The sequence below is a fragment of the Archocentrus centrarchus genome, chromosome 24, assembly GCF_007364275.1.
Source record: "Archocentrus centrarchus isolate MPI-CPG fArcCen1 chromosome 24, fArcCen1, whole genome shotgun sequence".
Lineage (NCBI taxonomy): Eukaryota > Metazoa > Chordata > Actinopteri > Cichliformes > Cichlidae > Archocentrus > Archocentrus centrarchus.
Genome location: NC_044369.1, coordinates 16432337 through 16454525, shown reverse-complemented (window position 1 = coordinate 16454525; position 22189 = coordinate 16432337). Strand labels below are relative to the sequence as shown.

Genomic DNA, 22189 nt, shown 5'->3' with positions numbered 1-22189 from the left:
ATAGGTGTGTGTTCTTGGTACACTTAGAAAGCCACATGTAACCTACAAAATAAAGGATCCTCATCAAAACTGTAATTGTACTGTTTATATTCTAACTCTTGACGACAGACTTAAAACATAAACCACAGCACCCATGATTATATATGTATATATTTAACATTTATTTAATTTTAAATGTAGTTGCAGTGACAACACAATAAATAGATCATGATATCACAGAACACAGCAGTTTGGGATTCACAAGAAATAATACTTCACAGCTACAACACTGAACAGCTGAAGACAACCAAGCTCATTTGCACATGAAGCGCTAACCACATTAGTGAATATAGTACGGCAGGGATCCTCATCAGTGGTGTCAGACAGTTGCAGTATTGCATATTCATGCACTACAAGCCTGTATCAGATACAACGGGCATAAATGGACATTTCCTTCCTGTGTTAGTAGATCTGAATCTTTAGTTAGTGGCAGGTCATTGTGCAAAAAAAAAAAAAAAGTATCCCTTTCTCATCCCTTTTTAAAGGAGGTTGGACAGGCAGATTCCCTCCTTCCGTGACATTCAGTAACAAATTTACATTGTAGAAAAGCTTTAGGGCACAACACCACACGGACTGTCAATTTATCCTGCAGTGCAAAGTGACATCATGTTAAACTTCTACTGGCTGCAAGTCTCTGAACGACACTGACCACAAATTAGTCAAAATAACTAAATTATCAGGCAAAGTGCAATACTGAAAAAAAGTCAACAGAACAAAACAAAAACAAAGCAAAATTTTTGTAAAGAAAACTGTAAAAATAAAGCAAACATTCTTTGTAAAAACAGAATGCAAAAATATATTTATAAAATGACATGACAAATATGAAATTAATTCATTAAACAGAACATATTTGGTCACTGCAAATGTTTCCTGGCTCTACCAGCTGTTTTGGACTGGACAGGGAATGTGAACATTATATGCAGTTGTGAGGAAATGCAAACAAAATTCGTTCATTTCACTTGGAAAAACTCCAAAACAACAAGAGATTAAAGACAGCGTTCGCAACAAGTGCTCCATGGCAAGTGAACACTTTCTCTGTAAACACGCCCGCCCCCACACACACACACACACACACACACACACACACACACACACACACACTGAAGCTTAATTTGATGGCGGAGGATCTGAACTTTTGAAGTTCAAAAAAAAAGGAAAAGAAAGAAAAAGAGCCATTCTCTGTACATTCCTCAAAATACAAATTATATCAACAATTATTCAATCAACATATAGTATTGTGGGACTCCTGTTCTTTCAGTAAAGACTTAAAAATCAGCTCTTTTGGGGGTCATCTCAACAGTATCATCAGCAGATCGGCTTCTTTAGTCCTCACAGCCACAGGGTCAAAAAAAGAAAAGAAAAAGCAGCCATTCTCTCCTCACAAGCTTATGGTGGTAAGGCAGTCTCTGCATGCTGGGGAAGCTGGAGGCTTTGTCTGATGTCTAAGGCAGCCAATGAACCAAGAGCAAAAACATTCCCTTCCATCTTCACCTTTGAACGGATGGTGAACCAGGCATAAACTCGTCACCCCACCTGATCAACAAACCCACTTCAAAAACAGGCTACAGAAGACTGACAGCTCTGCCATCAGTCAGCACAGCGCCACTAGGACCTTCTGAACTTCACTCGCAGAACATTTAGCGTCGTTTGTGGGTACTTAGGTTTGCCGCCAAGTGGTGCATAATAGAATTGGGTGGTGTTTAAGGTTTAGGGAGAGTGACTTTAGATGGAGAAGATGAGGTTACTCGAAGGTCCAGACCTCCAGACTGTGGATGTTGAAGTCCTGCTGGGAGGACAGCGGCTGGTTGTTAAAGGTGGCACATTTGGTGGTCGTGCCTCGGTACAGCTCGGCGTCCAGCCACAGACCCAGCTGACCACTGCAGGGGAGGACAATGGTTAGAAAACAGTGCCGACTACTCAACTGTCAAACCCTTCACTGCTCAAGGATTTAGATTATTGAGAGAAATTGATGCTTGAATGAAAACTGAGGTAGATCTACGTACCCTCCTCCTCCCATCTGCAGTGAATCAGTATTGCCTTTCACAAAGTAGGAGTTCTCCCCTGTCCAGCGGTACACCTGAAAGTATATGCACCAAAGCACACCTGATACTGAGACTTTGGGACCAAAGTGAAATAACCAAAGTGAGTTTGTAAACATATTTGGCACAAACCTTGATTTCAGGGCAGAAGCTGTAAAGGAAGGTCTCCCCAGTGCCGTAGCAGTGCTCGCTCACTCTGAAGGGATGAGTCGAAAATGCCCCAAATATCTGTGACAAGAGTTGATTTGAAGTTAAGTTTCCTTACAAATAATCGGAGAGATTTCACTCTTCCAGCTGGACATTTGAAATGACTTTTCAAACAATCCTGGTAGAAATTTCTCCTCAATACTGCATTTTTCTTTTAACCACAGGGTGTCGCTAAGTTCAGGAAGACATTCTCTTGTGGCCATTACTGAGCTGTTGCTCTGGTGCATAAGGCTTCAGTCACACATGCCCGGAGACCAGTCAGCAACTCCCTGTTTCCTCCCTTCATCTGGTTTCAAAATATTAAGGTGGTGAGACTGAAAATGCTCAGCTCAAGGCTTAAAAGATATGAAATGAATTCAATAACCACTGGGTGATGTCATGGTGGCTATGTCTGTCTTTTATAAACAGCTTGTGTTGTAGTGTTGCAACTGCAACATGCTAATAATTATCAGCAAATAAGTATCCAGCCCTTGAACTGGGATATAATAAAGAAACAGAGACCTGAAATTGAAAATCTAACCAATACAGGGAATAACACAGAAGTCTCACAAGCTAACACCACCATGGTTACGAGCCCTTTTCAGCTCATGCATTTCTAACAAGTTATTCACCTCCTGGTGATCAGATGCCATTACATTCATGTACCATTCACCTACTGTTGATGTCACATCCCTAAAGCTCCCAGTTATTTAAATACTACACATCCATGTGGACTACATCTACCTGGTTATCCATGTCTTTGATGACCAGTAGCACAGGACTGTCGACATCTGCTAGGTTCCTGTACAGAGTCTTCAGACTGGTCCCATGTTTCTCTGTGCTGTAGGCCAGTTTCCATGGATAGCCCTGCACACGGGCAGGCAAACGACAGGCCAGCTGGAGAAACAAACACACTATTAGACTGAATACTGAATTTGCTTATTTCCCCATCACTAAGTGATGTGTGTAAGTGCTTAGAAACAAGCTGCATGTCAGGATATTTGAAGATTACCTTCTCAATGTGTGTGTCCTGCAGCAGATCACTTGTATCACTGAGCATGGGCAGTGCATCCATAGAAAAGTCTCCGTCGATGCTGCCAAAACTCTGCCTACGCTTAGCCTCATCAATGGTGATGATCTAGAGCAAGAGTACATAAGCAGTAGAGAAATCATTGAAAGACAAAGGGGCTTTGAAAATGCACAAACACGCCACTGTTGTGTTCATCTGAAAAAGAAATAAGTGGGGCGGAGGCCACATGAATTTCTCCCGAGCTTACCTCCCAGCTGCAAGACGCAGGGTCGCTGAAGAAATTATCGATCATGTCCAGCTCATCCTTCTCCACCACAACAAAGCCCTGCTCTCGAGCCTCCTTCCCATACACATCTGGGGACCACTGAACGAAAAAGGCATACAGATCGTCCACCCTGGAACACACACACACCCCCTCAGGAGACTGCTGACTGGAGTGGTCATACACATACCACCAGAAAACCAATACCAATCCCTTTTTCCCCTCCACACAACTTAAATGCAGTTATTTTTGCAGCATTAAACTGCGACCACTGTGAGGAAACATTACCTTTCCTGTGGCACAGCAAACCAATACTCTGGCTGCTTTCCTCGGCTCCCGAATGAGTGTGCGGGACTAGATGTCATGCAAGTGGCAAAGGACTTCCGCATTGGCTTTCCAACTTTGAAGCAGAGGAACATGGGCGGGTTTTTGCTCTTCTCCTCTGATGAGAAAAGCATGGCTGCGCAGTATGGAGAAAAAACAACAGCAAAAGTTTAGCTAATTCACGCGGAAATTTTCTTTGAAGACCCCCATCAAAGTCTGAAATTTCCACATCCTATAATTTGTACCTTCTATTGGAGCCTGCATTCTCTGCAGCAGCCAGGACTTTATCTCCGCCTCGTAGTTTTCCTTCTGCCTCTCCTCCTCACCGAGTTCATCCCCCTCCGCAGGTCTGTCTGGGTCAGACTTCTCGTGAACCTCCGACGCCTCCTTCAGACTCTGCCTCCTGTTTTGGTTCACTGGTGCACTTGTTATTTTATCATCCACACCATTTAGCAGCTCTTCAGTTCCTTCACATTTTGCATCTTTGGTTTCAGTTACCACCTGGGTTCTAGGTTTATCATGCAAGTCACCCTGTTTTTCAGTCTCTAAGAAGGACTGTATAGACTCTCCATCGATGGAGCTGTTCTGAGCTACACCTTCATCTTCATCATCCAGCTTCCCTTGAGTTTGGTTCTGGCACTCTCCCTGGCCTGGACCGCTCGGTTCTAGCAGTTCATGTTGGTCACTGCTGAGTGTTTTGGAGGATGGTCCCTCTACCTCGTCTGTGCTCCCGTTAATAGTCGGCTCCAGTTCGGTAAAGCCCTCATCTGATGGAGACTTCTCCGTCTGCTCACCCACTGTACTCACTGTTATCAAGAACAGGTTTTGTTTTAAGCTTAACTTGTGTCAGAAATGTTAGGGGAAAAAAGTGTAAGGGGGGGGGGGGGTAGTTAAGGCATTTTTCACTTATGTGTCAGTAAATCAGTGATGGTAATTACACCCATGTGTTATTTATTATCCATCCTACAAAAACTTAAGGGAGAATCAATAATATGGATGTGCAGCTGACAAATCTGCAGCAATTGTGTGAAGTTTCCAGCACCTTGTTGAATCTATACCATGAAGAATTAAAGCAGTTCTGAAAGCAAAAAGGAGCCAATCCAGTATTAGCAATGTACCTAATGAAGTGGCCAGTGAATGTAAATGCAGCGATCATTACTTAAGGAAATAACCTTAATCTTTGGTATCAGGATTTGAAAATTCACAAGCTACTTTCATTCATTAGCTGGTTTAAAATTGGATCACAATCTTCATATCCTACCAGTTTCAGAGAGAGTTGATTCAATTTCATCCAGAACTATTGGTCGTTTGGGATCCAGAGCTTCATAGCGGCTGAAGGGGTTTAGTTCCTGCTCTGATGGCAGCTGCTCCCACTCCCCAGGCCTGTACACAGGACACAGATCCTGGGGTAGGTCTCTGTGAGGTCACGATGTGGCACCACACATACCGCAGTCAAGGATGAAGAAAAAACAGAAGTGGGGGGGGACAAAAAAAAGGAAAAGGAAAAAGAAAATGGCCAACAGAAATTAATGTGGTATACAACTTAAAAATAATAAATGTGATGTGAAACAGCAACTTAAAGCTCAAATAGAACAGAAATTGTGAACAAATGAAAAAGAAGAAGCTGAAATGAGAAAAGTAAAGATGCTGATCATGCATTGGATGGAATTTTGAGTAACAACAACGGAGAGGAGATGCAGCGGAAACAAAGAGGTTTCATAACATCACAAACTCAGGAGCATGGTAGGAAGCGTGCGTGAAAGCGTCAAGATCTCAGTTTACAGTTTATTTCGGACTAAATAGAAACTGGAAGGAGGAACAAGAAAGAAGGAATAAGAGTTGAGGACAGAAGAACGGTTAGAGGAGAAGGAAATGTGGTAACATGATGGAGAGGTCTTACGATGGCAGAGCGTCCTTGAGCTTCATGCGCGACACGTCATCATACAGCGCTACAGAGACGACCTCCTCCATCGGGCAGATGAGGCCGTATTCCTCGCACCCGTGCTCGATCACCAGGGGGTCTGACTTGTGGGGGTCAAACATGATGTTGTTGGGCGTCACAATTAACACGCCTCCAACAACACCCTGAAAAATAAAACAACATAAAGAGGCAGCATGATGGTGACAATTTGATTATTCAGGTCAACATATTAGTTTTAAATTAAAAGACATTGTTAAATATGTAAGATCCAATAATTCACCAATTTGAAGAGTTCTACTTAAAACACATTTTCTTCTTACCATGCCATCGGTGAAATACTTGCAGCTCATCTTTATGAATTTGACCGTCAGCGGACTCTCGTCCTCTGAGTTCGGGGAGAGCTCACGGCGGAGGGCCTTTGCCGACCTGCAGTTTAGAGCGCCGTTCTGAAAGACATTGAAAGGGACAGATGAATGTCGTGCTTGTATTTAATCCAACTCGTTTCAAAGCTCCTCACATTTGCTCCACAACTGTTGCAAAGCAGCTTTCAGAACGCTGCCGTTTTTGCATCAGTCGGCCAAAGCAAGAAAGTGTGCAGAATATAGAATACTTAGAGCGAAATTTAAAAACATGCAAAATAAAGAGTGCATTCATTCCTGTTAATGAAAGCAAGTTCTCAAGTATTGTACTTGAAGTTTAAACAGACCACAATACTACATACATTACTGTGCAAAAGTCTCGAGCCACCTCATTTCTTTACATTTTGCTAGGAAAAAAAGAAATAGGTGCAGAAATGGTTTGAAATGTGAAAAAACAAATGGAAACAGTATATAAGGCAGCTGAAAATGAAACTGCAACCAATCAGACACTTTCCAGATGGTATTGCATGGTGGATTAAAATCTGATGGCACTTTTTTTTTTGTATTTAGCCTCCACAGTGTTTTACAGATGGCTGCAAACACTCACTGTCGTACCTCTCGCCCGACCTCCTCCATACAAACTGATTTGAACCAAAGAATTCAAATTTGGATTCATCACCCCATCAGACCTGTTGCCACTGACTTACAGTTCAGTTCTTGTGTAATGTGGCATACCTCAGCCTTTTCTCCCTGTTTTCCTTCCTTAAGAATGGCTTCCTGACAGCCACCATTCCACTGAGACCATGAGGCTTCAAAGAATAATAGATGGATGAACTGAAGGACCAGGTGTATCTCTCAGGTACTGTGTCAGGTCTTTGCTGGATATTTTCCACTAAACATGACTTTCAGATACTGTTCATATGCTGTAGATAGTTTTGTAAGGCTTGCCACATCTTCTTTTGTCTTATCCAGTTTCCTCAAACATTTTAAGGACACACTACACACCATGCCAAGATATACCAAGTTTTCTTCTAATAGCTCTTTGGGAATCACCTTTTTTGTGCAAAAATACAATTTTACATCTGTCAAACTGTTATCATTGGAATTTTTGACATTTCACTAAAGAAATGGGAGCAAATGTGTAGCCAACACTGTTTCTTCCCTTGATTTAGGTGCCTTTTTTAGGCTTGAATGATTCATAGGTCAGCGTTAAGTGGCTTAACAAATGAAAATAAATATTCCTCTGAAAATGGTCAGAAACAAGAATGGGCTGAAAATGAATGAAAAACAACCAGAGGTGGGAGGACACGAAGTACAAATACTTCATTACTGTACTTAAGTAGATTTTTTTCAGGTATCTGTACTTTTTACACTTTACACAAATCTGTACTTTCTACTTCTTACATTTTCAAACAGATTTGTTACTTTAGGTTTAACACATCTGAGAGAAGTTTTTGAATTTCCAGTCACGGAGCCTAAATAGCGGAACAACAACACAAGAGACAATCGTACTGGCGTAGCCTCCATCACCGGGGCTTATCGCATGCAAACAGATTAAAGAGGCAAAACCATATAATTCATGTATCATTTATAGCGCTATAATCAGGGCTAACAGGGGGCCGGACTGAGTCCATAAGTTGTGCATGCAGTACTTCCAGCATCTTAGCTAACGCTAGTGAAGAGGAGCGAAATAAAGGGAGTAACATGTGGCAGGTCATTTTAAATGCAACATTTCCAAATGCTCAACAAACATTAGCAAACACAAGTGTCTGCAGTTTGTCACACAGTGTGTCTGCTAGCTAAAAGAACAGCTGATGTAAGAGGACAGGAGAGGAAGAAGAGAGGTTAGATTTAAAAGGTAATGACTGCAAAACAAACTGAGGTGTGCTAACTTTGTGTAATTCAAAGATTGTATGAAAATACTGGAGTGTAGTGTGTGATAAACAGGCCAGCTTGCTGTACTGTATTTACAGTCACATCAGTGTAGCAGAGCTGAGTTTGAATCAAAGCTGCTGATCCTGAGATTCATTCACTGAATTCAACATTCATACAACCTGCTACTTTTACTTTCTTTACTTTGAGTACATTTCGGAGCCTGTACTTTTTTTTAAACTCTTCCTTTACTTAAGTAGTTGAACCAGTACTTCAACTTTTACCAAAGTATTTTTTAACACAGGTGCTTCTACTTAAGTGCAGAATGTCTGTACTTTTGCCGCCTCTGAAAACAACCAAACTCCAAAGTCCAGCTGGAGCCTATCCCAGCTGACACAGGGCGAGAGGCAGGGTACACCCTGTACAACCATTCACACTCACATTCACACCTATGGGCAATTTAGAGCGACCAGTTAACCTAACCCCAGTAACCCCTTTAACAACATTTTGCCCCTAAATGGCCACTGTAACACACACACACACACACACACACACACACACACACACACACACACACACACACACACACACACACACACACACACACACACACACACACACACACACACACACACACAGCACTCCAACATAATGAATGTGGTTTTACTTACATGTGATGACTTCTCTGACACGTTGTTAGTGGTTGGCTCAGAGGAACTCGGAGACTTGAGGTCAGTTTCTGACTGGCTCACATCAGGAACAAACAGCTTCTGTAATAATAATGGATAACCAATACTCAGATTATCAGTAATGAGAAGAGAAAAAAAAAAAAAAAAAAAAAAAGCATGGCAAATGGTAAACGAGCTTTTAACTTTCACTAGGCTCAACGACACACTATTCAATATTTCATACACACATCCACAGACCAATAATGATGGGGTAGGCCGGGTGCTTTCCAATAGTGGAAACCCCGCTCTAAGCACATTATCCAGCTGCTGCGTAGGGTCAGTGTCTCACCTGCCCGGGGTAGATGCTGTGAGAAAACAGCTTGTTCAGCTGGACCAGTTTATTTGGGGTGATATTGAACTTGAGTGCGATGCTGTTGAGGGAATCATCAGGTCCCACCTGTAACACAGATCATCTCTTCTGTGAAATGTGGCTCTAGAGACATGTGAAATGAGCCCACGCCAAAATACTGCGCAATGCAAATTTCCAAGCTTTTCCCTTGTAAGTCTGCAGTGTGTTACTTAAGAAGTTACTCACAATGAACTCCACTGTCCCCGGTGGCCTTGTCTTCTCCATCTTTGCCTTACTGTTAACTTTACAGCCATCATCTGACAGAACAGAACAGAACAGAAAGAGGACTGGAGACTAAAGACAACTGTAACATAACACTCATTAGGGAAAATAAACTCTTATAAGAACCACATAAATGCCTTAATTCTGTCATCTCATAATTTATTTAAGAAAACACCAAAAAAAACAAATAACTCCCAAACAGAAAGGACCTTCTAAATAGCCTTTGGTTGTCTGACTGTGACTCAGTACTAGCTGCTCATCCTCTATCATTACGCAGCCCCAAAACACTGCAAACACTGAAGCGGTTATTGTATATACACAGATAATCTGACCCTTGTAGTAGACAGAGTCCACAGTCAGCATTTTCTTCCTGCCGGGAAAGCACAGGCTATTAGTGCTCCACTCCCTGCCTGCCTCATTATACTGCTGCCCCCACCATGGAAACAGAGGGCATGAGTAAGCATTAGACAGCCAGGCTCCAGCTGTGTCTGCTTCTTTTTACTGTACCGAGCATCAAAGAAAAAGGCCGCTGTCACTTCATTCACCGAGTCCGTGCCAGGCTGTGACTGATAACATACTGGGCAGGATTTTTAGCCCATGGGAAACAAATTTGTGCGTGTGTACTTTTCCCCTTACACTACAGAACATCACATTTGCAGTATGTATTACAATGAAGCAACTCACTACAGAGTTTATACAGCTGGCTGACCCACTGAACTTGTGATAGGAGTTATCATCACTGCTCATTCACAGCCAAACAAACCCAGCAAAATATGCTAGCATGACACACACAGCTCATAATGCTTGCAATGATCAATTTTTTGGGCTATTTTGGGTTTATTGTTAGACAGATACTGGTCCGTGGGATGTCTTGTAGGACGTTCTTGTTATTTTTTAAAATTGGTCTTGAGCAGTAGTTCACCAGGCTCTCTGAAAGTCTTACAAAGTTTTTCTTTGGCTGCTTTGTCACTCAGTTTCAGTCCAGTCCTTGTACCCGACCATTTTCACAGGAATGGTTTTGGTTAGTAAGCCACTTAACACTGACCTATGAATCATTCAAGCATAAAAAAAACCCCAAAACAAAACAAAAAAAAAAAAAAAAGCCAAACTAACCACTTAACTCAAAGAATCAACCAGTGTTGTGTTTATAGAACAGACAAACTAGCAAAGAACCAATTTTAAATTGTATCTTTAGGTACTTTGTTGCTAGCGGTCTGTTGCAAACGCAATTTGGCCTGCATTGCATTTTCATGTAAATAATTGTAAAAAATTGTTTGTTAAACATGTTTGTGGTTTTCACAACTTTTTTCTATTCAGATTTTAGGTGTCCAGTGTGTTGATACAGTATGTCACAATAACCCCCCCCCCCCCAAAAAAAAACAAACAAAACAACTGTACAGTCAGACATTTGAGGTCGTGCTGAAAACAAGGATACCAAACAAGGTAAGGTAAACAGTTTTTAAGGTGAAATATAAAAAGGTAAAATCAAAAGTAGTCAAAAATGGCCAATTACACCCCAGAGGGTTAAGGGCACTCCTATAATGATTGAGGGCTAACATCAAACCATAGTTTTAAATGATGTTGTGTATAAAGCGCGCTTAAAATTAATCTTCAACTGTAAACCAGAACAGGATAACGATTATGCAACTTCCGATTTAAAACTGCTGAGGTTGCTTTAACAGAGAGGATCCTTAACACAGATTTAAAAATGATCATACATTGCAAATGTAAAGCAACTGTGATAACACACACGCACACGAGACAGCAAAAAAAAAAACAAAACAAAAAACTACAACTCAAGTCTTGAATTGCATTAAAATCAAGAGAAACTTGATTTTAAAACCTTCCATAGAAGATTTCTCTCTTATTAGACTGTAAAGCTGTTTCGCATGGTTAGTTTTTTTTGCATTTTCAATGCTTTACCCTCTCAAGGTCACAGCTGTGTCACAGAGCTTGCTGCCAGCCAGTGAGACCATTTGTTTTACACTCTCCCATGAATCTGCTTTACATTGAGTCACACAGATTCTGATGAAAAGACGTGAGAAAGGACAGTTAGATGATACAGAGAAGGGTGAGATCGACAGTCTTAATGTGCAACATCATCTCAACCACTAAAAAAAAAAAAAAAAAAAATTAAAAAAAAAAAAAGGTTGCTCTGACAGTCTCTCAAACAGGGGTGTGCATGCAGCTTGCACAGCCATCTTATACACCTTTTAATCTATTGCATTAAATTATTCAGCTTTTATGTTATCAAAGGGGAACTGTAATAATAATAATAATAATAATAATAATAATACTTTCCAACTCCATCTTTTTATTCTTGGACTCTAGTAGAGTAGCTTTGCATGACTCACAGTTTAAGAAATTCCTCATCTTATACTGGGCATTGGTGCGGCCCTGAGCCCCTTTACTGTCTGAAACAAACTGTTTTAACCCCTGATTGGCTGCCCCTCCCAAACAGGTGGGTGGGGCTTCTGTACTCCAGAGCTGTGTGTCCAAGATGACCATATTAAGGATGACTGTTGAGCACTACATGGATTACTTGCACATGCATTTCCTTTTTATATTAAAAACAAAAAACAAACAAAAAAACTTAAGCTATGTTTGATATGAGCATCCACTATTTTAAACAATAGACATATGACAGGAAATAAGAAAAAAAAAAAAGCAGCCACTTAGAAACTTTGGGGTATGTTCCAACTGTAAAACTTTAAATTTTTATTTTTTTTTATTTAAAAATGAAAGCTAACAAGATCTCCAGATACATTGGAAATCGGTGTGGCCATCTTACCTGGCTTTCCTGTCACTCTCTGCAGCTCTGTCTTCTTGTTGGGGTCGCTGTCAGGACAGGAGATGATTGTCGGGTTCGGCTCAGTCACATTCTTCTCCGATTGGTTCCCCTTGATCTGTTTCCGCTTTTTCAGCCTGATGGGATGCCAGAGGAAAAAAAAACAAAAAAAAAAACAAAAAACAAAAGCAAGATTCGTTTAGAGCAAGTAGAAACAAAGCTCAGCTTTGGTCAGCTCTCTCAGGGTGAATATACAGCTTACACCATGTCTGTAACTTTAAATATTCTACGAGTGTTGTAGCAGACCCCTACAGGAAATAATAAAGCCCTTAACTTAAACTAAACCATTCAGGATTTCTGTTTCAGATATTAGGCATGCTGGATAATCTAGAAGAAAAGCTCTGTAATAATGTGTCATTATCAGGGAGCACACACTTATCTTATAGCATCAACAACACAACAGACTTTAGCTGTTAATTCCTTTTGTCAAGGGTGCTGCAGTAAGTTTTAATAATCAGCACCAACTTTTCTGTTTACTTTGCTGCTTCAGCTGTTCTGTGACATTGCCCCTTCTCCCTGTTTAATCATTCATACGAAAGGGAATGATGTACGCCACCTCCACACTGTGTGGGGGGTTCATTAAAGGGGGCCCACTGCAGTGCAGTGAAATCACAGGTTAGCGGTACACTTAAGGATAATGCCGGCTCTCAGAGGCCTGCTGAGAGCTTAAGTACTTTAAGAAAAGGTAGCGCCATGCTGATTCGTCACAGGCTTTGAGAGAAAGCGGTCTGCTCTGCACGATCTGGCCAAAGGAGAAAAACGCAAACGGACTGACTTAAGTGTTCAAGTGCTTTAATGGAAAGGAAAGATTGGGTCGATAAGTCGGTAGACAGACAGAGCTCAGGCGCACATCTGGTTGTGGACTCAATCTGCTGATGCATTTCTCTACAGTACGCCATCTGTTTCACTCAGGGGCATTTCTCAGCGCCCTCCATCACAGCCTCTCCTTCATCTTTACATCATCGTCTGCCGTTTAACCCTTCTTATCCCCCTCGAGCTTGTAAACAGTGAATGATTTCCTAACATGATGCCAAAAAGAAAAATCAAATAGAAAAATAGACCCTAGAATACTTCTAAGTTATTTATGAGAATGCTCACATTTTAATGTTTTTTCATACAGTGTAGGAGGTGAAGATGACATTCAAACAAATGCATACAAAATGATTTAAAGCATGACACAACACACACAAAAAAAAAATCATAACATCCATTTTCATATCCCTCAAATACAAGGCACCTACTGCAGCTGGAACCCCTCAGTCTCGATGTGTACACAGCCAGTCTTTATATTTGCCAGTTCAAAATGGTGAGCTCTATTTAGCTTGTGGGGACAAATGTGAACGAGCTAAAGAAGACTGATGTCCATACAGTTATTTGAGTTTAATTCTGCATTTTAATGGTCATTTATGAATAACTTTTGTTTTATTCCTGGGGGCTACAAAGAAACCTTGTTCTTACAGACAGCAGAAGGCTTCCTTCTACTCATCAAACTTTATTTGCGTAGCACTTCTTGTACAGGTCAATGCTAATCAAAGTGCTTCAGATAAGACAATCTGAAATGAACAGATCTCATCCTATTTAACATGATTAATAATAAGTGCCTTTAGGCTTTCCTAACCTTGTTTGGAAGCTTTACAAATGAACCTTGCACATATTAAATATTATCACAACTTCATCTCCTCATACGACCTCAATTTAATTTATTTTGCATTGTCTAGGAAAAAAAAAAATGATGTTATAAGAACAAATGCGTGCCTGGATTTATTTTGTGTTTAATGCTTCCACACGGTTTTCATTTGCTGAGCTTTGTTTCCAATGGGACATTTTTAATGTGGCAGGTTAATACTTGTCCCTGGCCGCCCTGTGTGTGCACCTCACAGTGACCTTTGCTCTATTTGTCAGGAAGCGAGGCCGCACGAAGTAGCCGCACAGATACGCGGTAGAGGAGTGGTTGCGTTCGGCGATAAGGCTTATTTTTGTTCCACTTTCTGTGCAAACAGGCAGTGGTGCTCCTGCACAGCCTCTCGGCAAGTGCTCCTTCTCTAACTCAGTTTAAAGCCTGCATCCCCATTAACATCTAATATGCTGGCAACCTAATAATAATAATAATTGTGACGACAGCCATTTTTCTCCACAATATTATATTTCCAACATAACCCAATCAAATGGGGGTAATGCACGCGTGCACGCACGCACGCACACACGCACGCACACACGCACACACACACGCACACACACACACACACACACAAGACAAAGGGCTGGATTGCACCAAGATGTCAGTACAGTCTAAGCGGGTAACATGAGACATAATAAGGAATTACGCTCATTAAGCTATAAAGCTTGAACTCATAATCACTCACAAAAGTATACATTAAACAAATACAAAAATTATGCAATGATGGCAGCATATCATTGTTTCACCTTACATATGCACCAGTTTACATGTTTGTTTATAAGTGTTGTGTAGAACAGGTCACACAAAGCAAAAGGTAATTGTTTTAGCAGCAAACCAGCCCTAATGTAACATTTACCCATCTTTAAATCAGCCATGCAGTTCTATGACACACCTCATCTGTTCAGACGTCAGCGAGAGCAGGTGTTGCAGGTGCTGACAACCTGAAAATTTATTGTCAGTCTATAGACTGCAACCGTGATAAGCCTCTTTCCACGCATTTCCTCATATCACGTTTCACAACACTGCCGAAATCCATTTCTAAAGTCGACACCATCCCATCGGGCCCCGTGCCCGTGAGACGTGTGACGCACGGCTGGGATTTTATGTGTCCGTAAAAGGTGGGTGCAGCTTAGAGATGGATGCTGGGCCTAATTCACAATGCTTTGAATACGTAATTAGTAAATGCACCTCGACAGCACGAGGTTGAGTCGCAAAGATGCAACAAACTGTCACTGCTAACAAACAATACCCTCATATGAATAAATAAATATTCAAGATTTTGGATCACACTACCATGTGATTCTTAGAGTGAATGACAACAAAAATAAATAAATATTACAAGCTGTTTCAGTTCTACTCACATACTTCCTAATTGTTAATTATTGATAAAAATCAAGCCAGAAAAAGTTTGAGAACCACTGGTTTAAAACACACACACACAAAAACGTGTTACAGCTAAATAATGCACCCACAATATAACCAAAAGCACCTTCGCTGATTCTTTCCATATTCTGTAGAAATTTTTTGCATTGTATCAGATGAGCATTGCAATTTCTGGCGATAGAGGGTATCATGTTAGAGAGACACACCGGAGGGTTTTATAGCAAACAAAACAAAACAGATTTTTAATGCTGCTTCAGTTGGGCATGCTTTGCTAGGAGGAACCATCGATAATGATATTGATAACCAACGATATCCTAACATGATCACCTCTGGCTGAGAGTGCAGAAGCCCCACCCACCACCTGCATCTCAAACCTTCTGTTTACGCAGGGCAACCAATCACAAGAAAGCTGGCTTTAAGTGAGGGTGGCCTCAAAGAAGGGGGCAGGAGAAGAGCTTGTGGCTGCACCAAGGCCCAGTATGAGATAAATAAGGTTTATACTGACATGTGAGTCATGCAGAGTAATATAGTCCTAGATTAAAAACTTGGCACTGGAAATAAGAGTTTAATGGATTGCTATGACCGAACAGGACTATTAAAAAATATCCAATGGTAGCAGCTCATGCCCTTCTTCAGATATAGTACATACCAGCTGAGTAAGGGGACAGGTGTCTATGATCAGTCAACAATGCTAAGCCACACTTTTGAACACAGACCACTGGGTGGACCACCACACTTGTTAATTTAAGGTGTGGAGAGATATCACAAAGACAACAGCAAAACAAGACGGACCATAAAAAGATGGCATAGGATATTAGTTAATTTACATTAACTGAACAAAAAAGGTCAAGAATCTATTTTCCTTTAAGATTTTTTTTATAGCTTTCAAGTTCCCAGCACCTTGAACCTGCCACCTACATGTAAAGGTTTTTTTCCCCCCATAGTTTCAGTTCCTTGAATTTTTAAAGGCAAAAGGATGAGTGTGCTTCTTTTTAGAGCTTAACCATGGGGTAAATCCTCATTATTGGTCAGCAAAACACCCTTAATTTCATGTTAATGCTTCCCACAAGGACACAAATCCTCCAAGATAATTTTTATGTTCAAATTTATTAATACTATCGACTCATATCTCTAAATGATCAAAAGAGTTAAAAAAAAAAAAAAACAACAAAAAACTGACAGCTGCATGAAAATTTAAACATTTCCATAAGAGTCCCTTACCTGGCAAAATATCCAGGCTTCCTGTCTCTCTTTTCCATCAGGCCAGGGTCCTAAATCTGCATGCAGTTACGTGCATTTATACAAAGATCCAATTTCTTACATCCGTACGCAGTCTGTGCATCCAAGGTTGGGAAGATCACCTCTCACACTTCTTCCTAGTCCTGCAGAATGAAGAAGAAACCGGATTAACCTCCTCACTCAGCAACACTTACCCAACAACTGATCGCGAAGCCCCATTAGCTTAAGTGAAGGGCGATGAAAGCGTCCCATAACAGGCATGTCAGCTCAATCAGCTGACAATAAGCCAAAGGGGTGGAAAATGGAGCCTCTCGGCTACAAAACACAATCACACCTGCTTCTAGTTAACGGGAACACAGTCAGCGTGTGTTTTATTATGTAAAACACACGCTGACTGCCGATGTAAAGAATCAAACCATCATGGCTACATTAACAGCTAGCTTCAACACTGATGCTTAAATAAAAATGAAACTAATAATCGCAGCATGTAGCTCACCTTAGCGACTGGCATGATACTGCAGTTCATCCATGTGTAACCTAAGCGTGTTATATAACAGGTGAGTGGCTAACCAGAGAGTGGAAAAGCTCAATCTGAAGCAACGTTACGACCCCATCTGCCCAGACTTTCACTTTGTAGTAGCTTGCATGGTAGGAAATCCTGCATAAATTGTTCCACAGGGCAGGTTTCAGCTTCTTATTACGATACAAGAACGACAACAGATATCCAAAATGTGCAAATGTTTAAAGCAAACGCGGCCGAAGTGAGCGAGGTCCTCCAGCTGACAACACAGTTGATGCTAACGGTGCTAGCTAGCCACTTTGTTTACAAGACAATAGCAACCTGGGGATGACATTAACTATATATTTTTTTCGTTGTTCCGCAAATTCGTTCTTTAAAAAAAAATAACGCATTCATGTTCGTGCAACCAGGTCAAACACTCACGCCGAACACAGATTTGTAAAGACGGCTCTAAGGGCTTTTATTTAACATAAAAACAGGTAACTAAAATTTCCCACATACCTTGCATGCATCCTCCAACATAAAAATGAAGCCTCCTCCCCTTTACAACGCCCTCTGGTGTCATGCGCGCTATAAAACACATTCGAGATCGCCACTTGGTTCTAGTTAATGCCCCGATGGGTCCTGTTACCAAGGTTTAACTAGGCTGGAGACTAGATTGTAAGTCAATATAATTTGATGACATAATAGATAGTTCTGAAAATGCAGCATCCCAACGAATAAATAAAGACAGGACCCTCCCCCATTTTAACTTCCCTGGTGGTCTAGTGGTTAGGATTCGGCGCTCTCACCGCCGCGGCCCGGGTTCGATTCCCGGTCAGGGAACTCCAGCTTTTTTTTTTTTTTTTTTTCTTCTTATCCTCGAATATAAATACAATATTTAATTATAAGCCGTAGTGTGCTGCTGCCACTGTGACAACAGTCACAATAGTGAAAAAGAAAAAAAATAGATATATATCGTTTTTCTCCATATAACTCGAAACAGGATCTACCAAGACGCTGCCCTTGTTAGAGCAAAAAGTCTTATTTTACCATATCTCGTTGATATAACTCCACAGACGCATTACAGATGCACCTTTGGCCTCAAATGTACAAAGAATGGCTCTAATACACAACTGTACTTTGACGGCGAGGTAGCATGTCCACTTCATTTTTGCCACCCACGAAAAACTGTGCCGCTAGGTGGCGATACTTCACAATAAATGACACAAGTCCTCACAAAAAAGGAAAATGGGCAGATATATCTTCCTGAGAAGAGACGCAAAAAAGTATCTTTCAATTCAACTTTTTTTTGTGATCACTACAAAGGACTTAAGGTCTCAGGAAAATATAGTATAGAGTATAGTATAATAAAAAGTACACCAGACTAAAACAATATATTCCCTAAGGAAATAGGGACCCCATCAGTGACCAGAGTGTCTTTAACCTGTGTTAATTTTTCAGACACCTTGACATTTGATTCACAGTACATTTTAATTTTCAATTAAATGTAACCAGCTTGTTGTCTTGAATTAAACCCAACCTGTTTGAGTTATAGAGAACAATGAAACAGAGATAATATGTGCTTGCGGTCCCAGAGAGCCCTCTAAGGTGGGACCCCAGCGAGAAGGCCCTCCTTATTGGAGGCCTTGCCGGTTAACCAGTTCCTGCCTGGCTGTGTATCTTGGCAGTTATTTTGACAGGCGCTATCATTGTGAGAGAGGAGATAAGTTGTCTTAGGGATCGCCATGGCGCCTGTGTGTCCCTTCTCCGGCCTGTTCAGCCTCTCATCAACCCACCCCTTGACTTCCACCCCCTCCTCTCCTCAGGAGCAAAGAATAGTGGGGGTGGGAGGGAGTGCTGGTTGGGAGCAGGGTTTGTGTTGGCAGGAACCTGCGGCTCTGGGTATCATCGTCCCCTTGCAGAACCATCAAAAGCTCCTTGTGACTCAGAAATGGGAGAGCTCAAAATATCGCCCACCAACTTATCATTTCCTGCACATACACTGTCTTTGATTGGCATCTTTCTATTCATTTTCCTACTTTTTAAAATTCTTCTTTAGATTCTTTAAATTATCTTCAAGGTCTCTTGTTTGCTTTCCTGGGAACACAAGGATGGCACTGAATCAACAGAGAGAAAGAAAGGAAGCAACACTGCAGCCGACCAACTGGCATACTGTAAGAATTTTAAGCACTAAAAAAGCCAAGGATGACCCCAAGTAAACTTTTGCCTCTTTGCTGAGTAATGTTTTCAAGATGTGCTTCACAGACAGAGCTATAATACGAGTCTAATTCTATCCATACTGTCTCACTGTCACATAAGCTCTGTACAGTAGGCAGGTAGTTTCATTTCAGCCTCTGATATTAGAAGTTTTATGGTACTCTCCCTTCAGGACTGGCAAACAGCTTGGTATTATTACAGTATCTGCTTTTATTTAGTTAATATTGCTTTACAGTTACACACACGCACACACACACACACACATATATGTATATATATATAGAGAGAGAGACACATACACAATCTCTGAAGATGAGCACATTTTGAGGGTTTGTGTGTGGTTAAAATGAACTAGATCATTTTGTTGTGCACTGTTTTGCTAAAACAGAGAAAACAAAGATAATATCTTGCTTATATCTTTTCAAACTGCTGTAGGCACAAAGGTCTGAACCAGGCCGGGCCTTGGAGTGATTTTAAATGATTTTGCTTGGACGTCACACTTCTAGCTTAGACTAAAGCCACTGATAACTTCAAGTACGGCGTGGCATCAAGAAGACACAAAACCTAAACACTGGGAAAAGGATATGTCATACAAATGATAACTGATAGAGAGTATAGGGTGTAATTCATTATAATGAACTAAAGTGTGTAAAAAATAAAATAAAACTGCTGCTTTACTTTTAGAAAAACGTACATTTTTATCTGGATGTTTATGGGAAGATGTAAGAATGCTGACAGACAGTTGCGCAATAAACCAATTAGCTGTTAGTAATGAAGCTAAACAAAATGGTGTAAGTATAATTCAGGGACCCACTTACAAGCAGCTAACAGCTTTGACAGATGTACAAGAGGCTGACACAAAAAAGACTCAGAATGAGGAAGATATGTTGACTTTTCTTTCCAGAGGCTGCTGAAACAAAATGCTCACGGAGCTCACATTTTTGCTTTTATGTAGAGACCTACTTTTGTTAGCTGCTTTTTATATTTAACAGGAAGTATTTGTTCATATTTTCAAAGCCTATGCTACAGTTATTTAGCTTATTGTCTGTTTTAAGTCAGATCAACTGATGTGATGTTAAATTGTCCTTTGTTACTGTTTTGATACATTAAAGTGGATCAATATAAAAGATAATCAGCTATCCATTTTCTTGTACTTTCCTTTTCATTATAGCTAAAAAAAAAAAATTGCCAGGCAGAGCAAAGTCAAATTTTTTAGTTAGGTATCTCAAAATTTCAACTTACTATCTCAAAATGTCCAGTTACTACTGAGTAAGTGAACATTATGAGATGTGTAACTTGCATTTTGAGTTATTGAGTGGTAATGTCGAGATATGCATAACTTGAAATTTTGACTTACTAATAAAAATGTTTTTTTCAGCAGCAGAAACAAGCTTCCATATTGACCATAACCATCAGGCATAATTCAAGTTGGCTACAGATAATCTCAAAATTAAAATGAGCATGTATGACCACAGAAAGTGTTATTTATACATGGATTAATTTATATTTTGACCCAATATCTGGTAAGTGTAACCGTTATGTAGTGAAGAATACACATGAAGCTAATATTAGCCAACTAATACCTGTTAATGGAGAGGACGCTTGAGTTAAAAATTAGCAAGCTGTGGCAAACAGATGTTACCAAAAACCTAGTAGTAAAAAAAAAAAAAAAATACTCAAGTCATCTTTTAAATTAAAATCTCCTGTTTGTAATTATGAAGCTAATGCCTGTGGTTGGCTAGCTTAGTTTAGCATAACTTAACTGGGGCTAGCTATAAAAACTCAGACGAACCGCTTATTTTACAGTTTGTCTCTGGAATAGATTAAATGAAATATACTATGAGAATTAACATAGTTTAGCTTAGACTTCGATAAATATAAAACACAAACACTACTGAAGGGAAAGGGGACATTTTAAAATGGTTTTTAAAGTGTCTTTTCCACAGGGGAACCAGATCTAGTACATTTTGACCTAGTTAACACAGGAAAGTCTTTACACATTGGTAATGGATTTACAATCAACGGCACAAACCAATCCTGGTCAGAGTAATCTGTAAACCCTTAGAGCTTAAATTTAATTTATTTTTATTTTTTTTTTTTTTATATGAGCCATTGCAAGCTGCAGTAGTTTAGTAGTTTGTAATGGAGACACTCACCACTCCCTTGGTGGTCTAGGACTGTCCAGACTGATTCAAAGACTGTCTATAGGCTACTATGAGGTTAATGACCCCTCTCTCTTTCTCTCACACACACACACACACACACACACACACAGCCTCTGCATACACACATACTAACCACTAACACAGTCCAGTTAAAAAAGACAGAGAGGAGAATGAAAGTGATGGAGATACGGCTTGAAACGACACTATACTGTATACCATCCAGTGCCACTACACCTACTGTCAATCTGCCAAGTCAGCTGAGGCTCTGCAGCCATGACCTTCGACCCGGGAACTGAACAGCAGGGGAAAGGTTATCAAAGCTGGGGTTTAGTTCTTAAAGCTAGCCATCCAGACAGTGCAGGAGCCACACCTTGAATATGGCGCACACAGTGCCTGAAACCTCATCATGGGGGCAAAACAGAATATTACCCCTTTCAATCACACACGCACACGCACACACACACACACACACACTCAATCATCAGAGTTTTTGATCATGTGACTGTGGCAGGGGCGCAAACAGTGCATGGTTGTTTACTCTGCTTATCAGTGGTGTTGTAACAACTAGAGGAACACACAGGTTGACCTCAGCACTTGCGCACGCATGCACACAAATGCAAGAAACCTCACCTTGGGCAAAAGCAAAAAAATAAAAACTCCAAAAAAACTGTTCAATAAACTATTTAGAATTTTCAGTGACCTTCCTTGACATGCTGTAGGTTGTGGTAGCAGTGGTCTGTATTCTAACACATAGTGAAACCGGGATAATGAGCACAGATCATGAACTATTAGCTGGCATTACTAATAAATCTCCCTCAGCACTCCT

The 22189-nt window shown here is 40.6% G+C and overlaps 1 protein-coding gene and 1 non-coding gene across 6 annotated transcripts; one reads left to right on the top strand and one right to left on the bottom strand.

The window, feature by feature from the left end:
• Positions 1–142: 142 nt before the first annotated feature.
• ncoa7b (nuclear receptor coactivator 7b) lies at positions 143–21625 on the bottom strand. Of its 5 annotated transcripts, none has more exons than XM_030721694.1 (17): positions 21602–21625; positions 16462–16622; positions 12123–12256; positions 9296–9366; positions 9050–9157; positions 8704–8802; positions 6122–6247; positions 5781–5965; positions 5142–5296; positions 4126–4686; positions 3845–4016; positions 3542–3689; positions 3277–3402; positions 3009–3161; positions 2211–2306; positions 2043–2116; positions 143–1916 (listed from the first exon to the last, which is right to left on the bottom strand). In XM_030721694.1, the coding sequence occupies exons 2-17, from the start codon at positions 16497–16499 to the stop codon at positions 1781–1783; spliced, it is 2382 nt and encodes a 793-aa protein (XP_030577554.1). In that variant the 5' UTR covers positions 16500–16622; positions 21602–21625; the 3' UTR covers positions 143–1780. The 5 variants fall into 5 exon arrangements, with proteins under 5 accessions (XP_030577554.1, XP_030577555.1, XP_030577556.1 ...); XM_030721695.1 differs by lacking the exon at positions 21602–21625 and adding an exon at positions 21355–21376; XM_030721696.1 differs by lacking the exon at positions 21602–21625 and adding an exon at positions 17501–17678 and having other exon boundaries at positions 5142–5263.
• On the top strand, positions 17753–17824 carry trnae-cuc (transfer RNA glutamic acid (anticodon CUC)). The gene has a single exon. It is a non-coding gene; the product is annotated as a tRNA-Glu (tRNA).
• Positions 21626–22189: the final 564 nt, after the last annotated feature.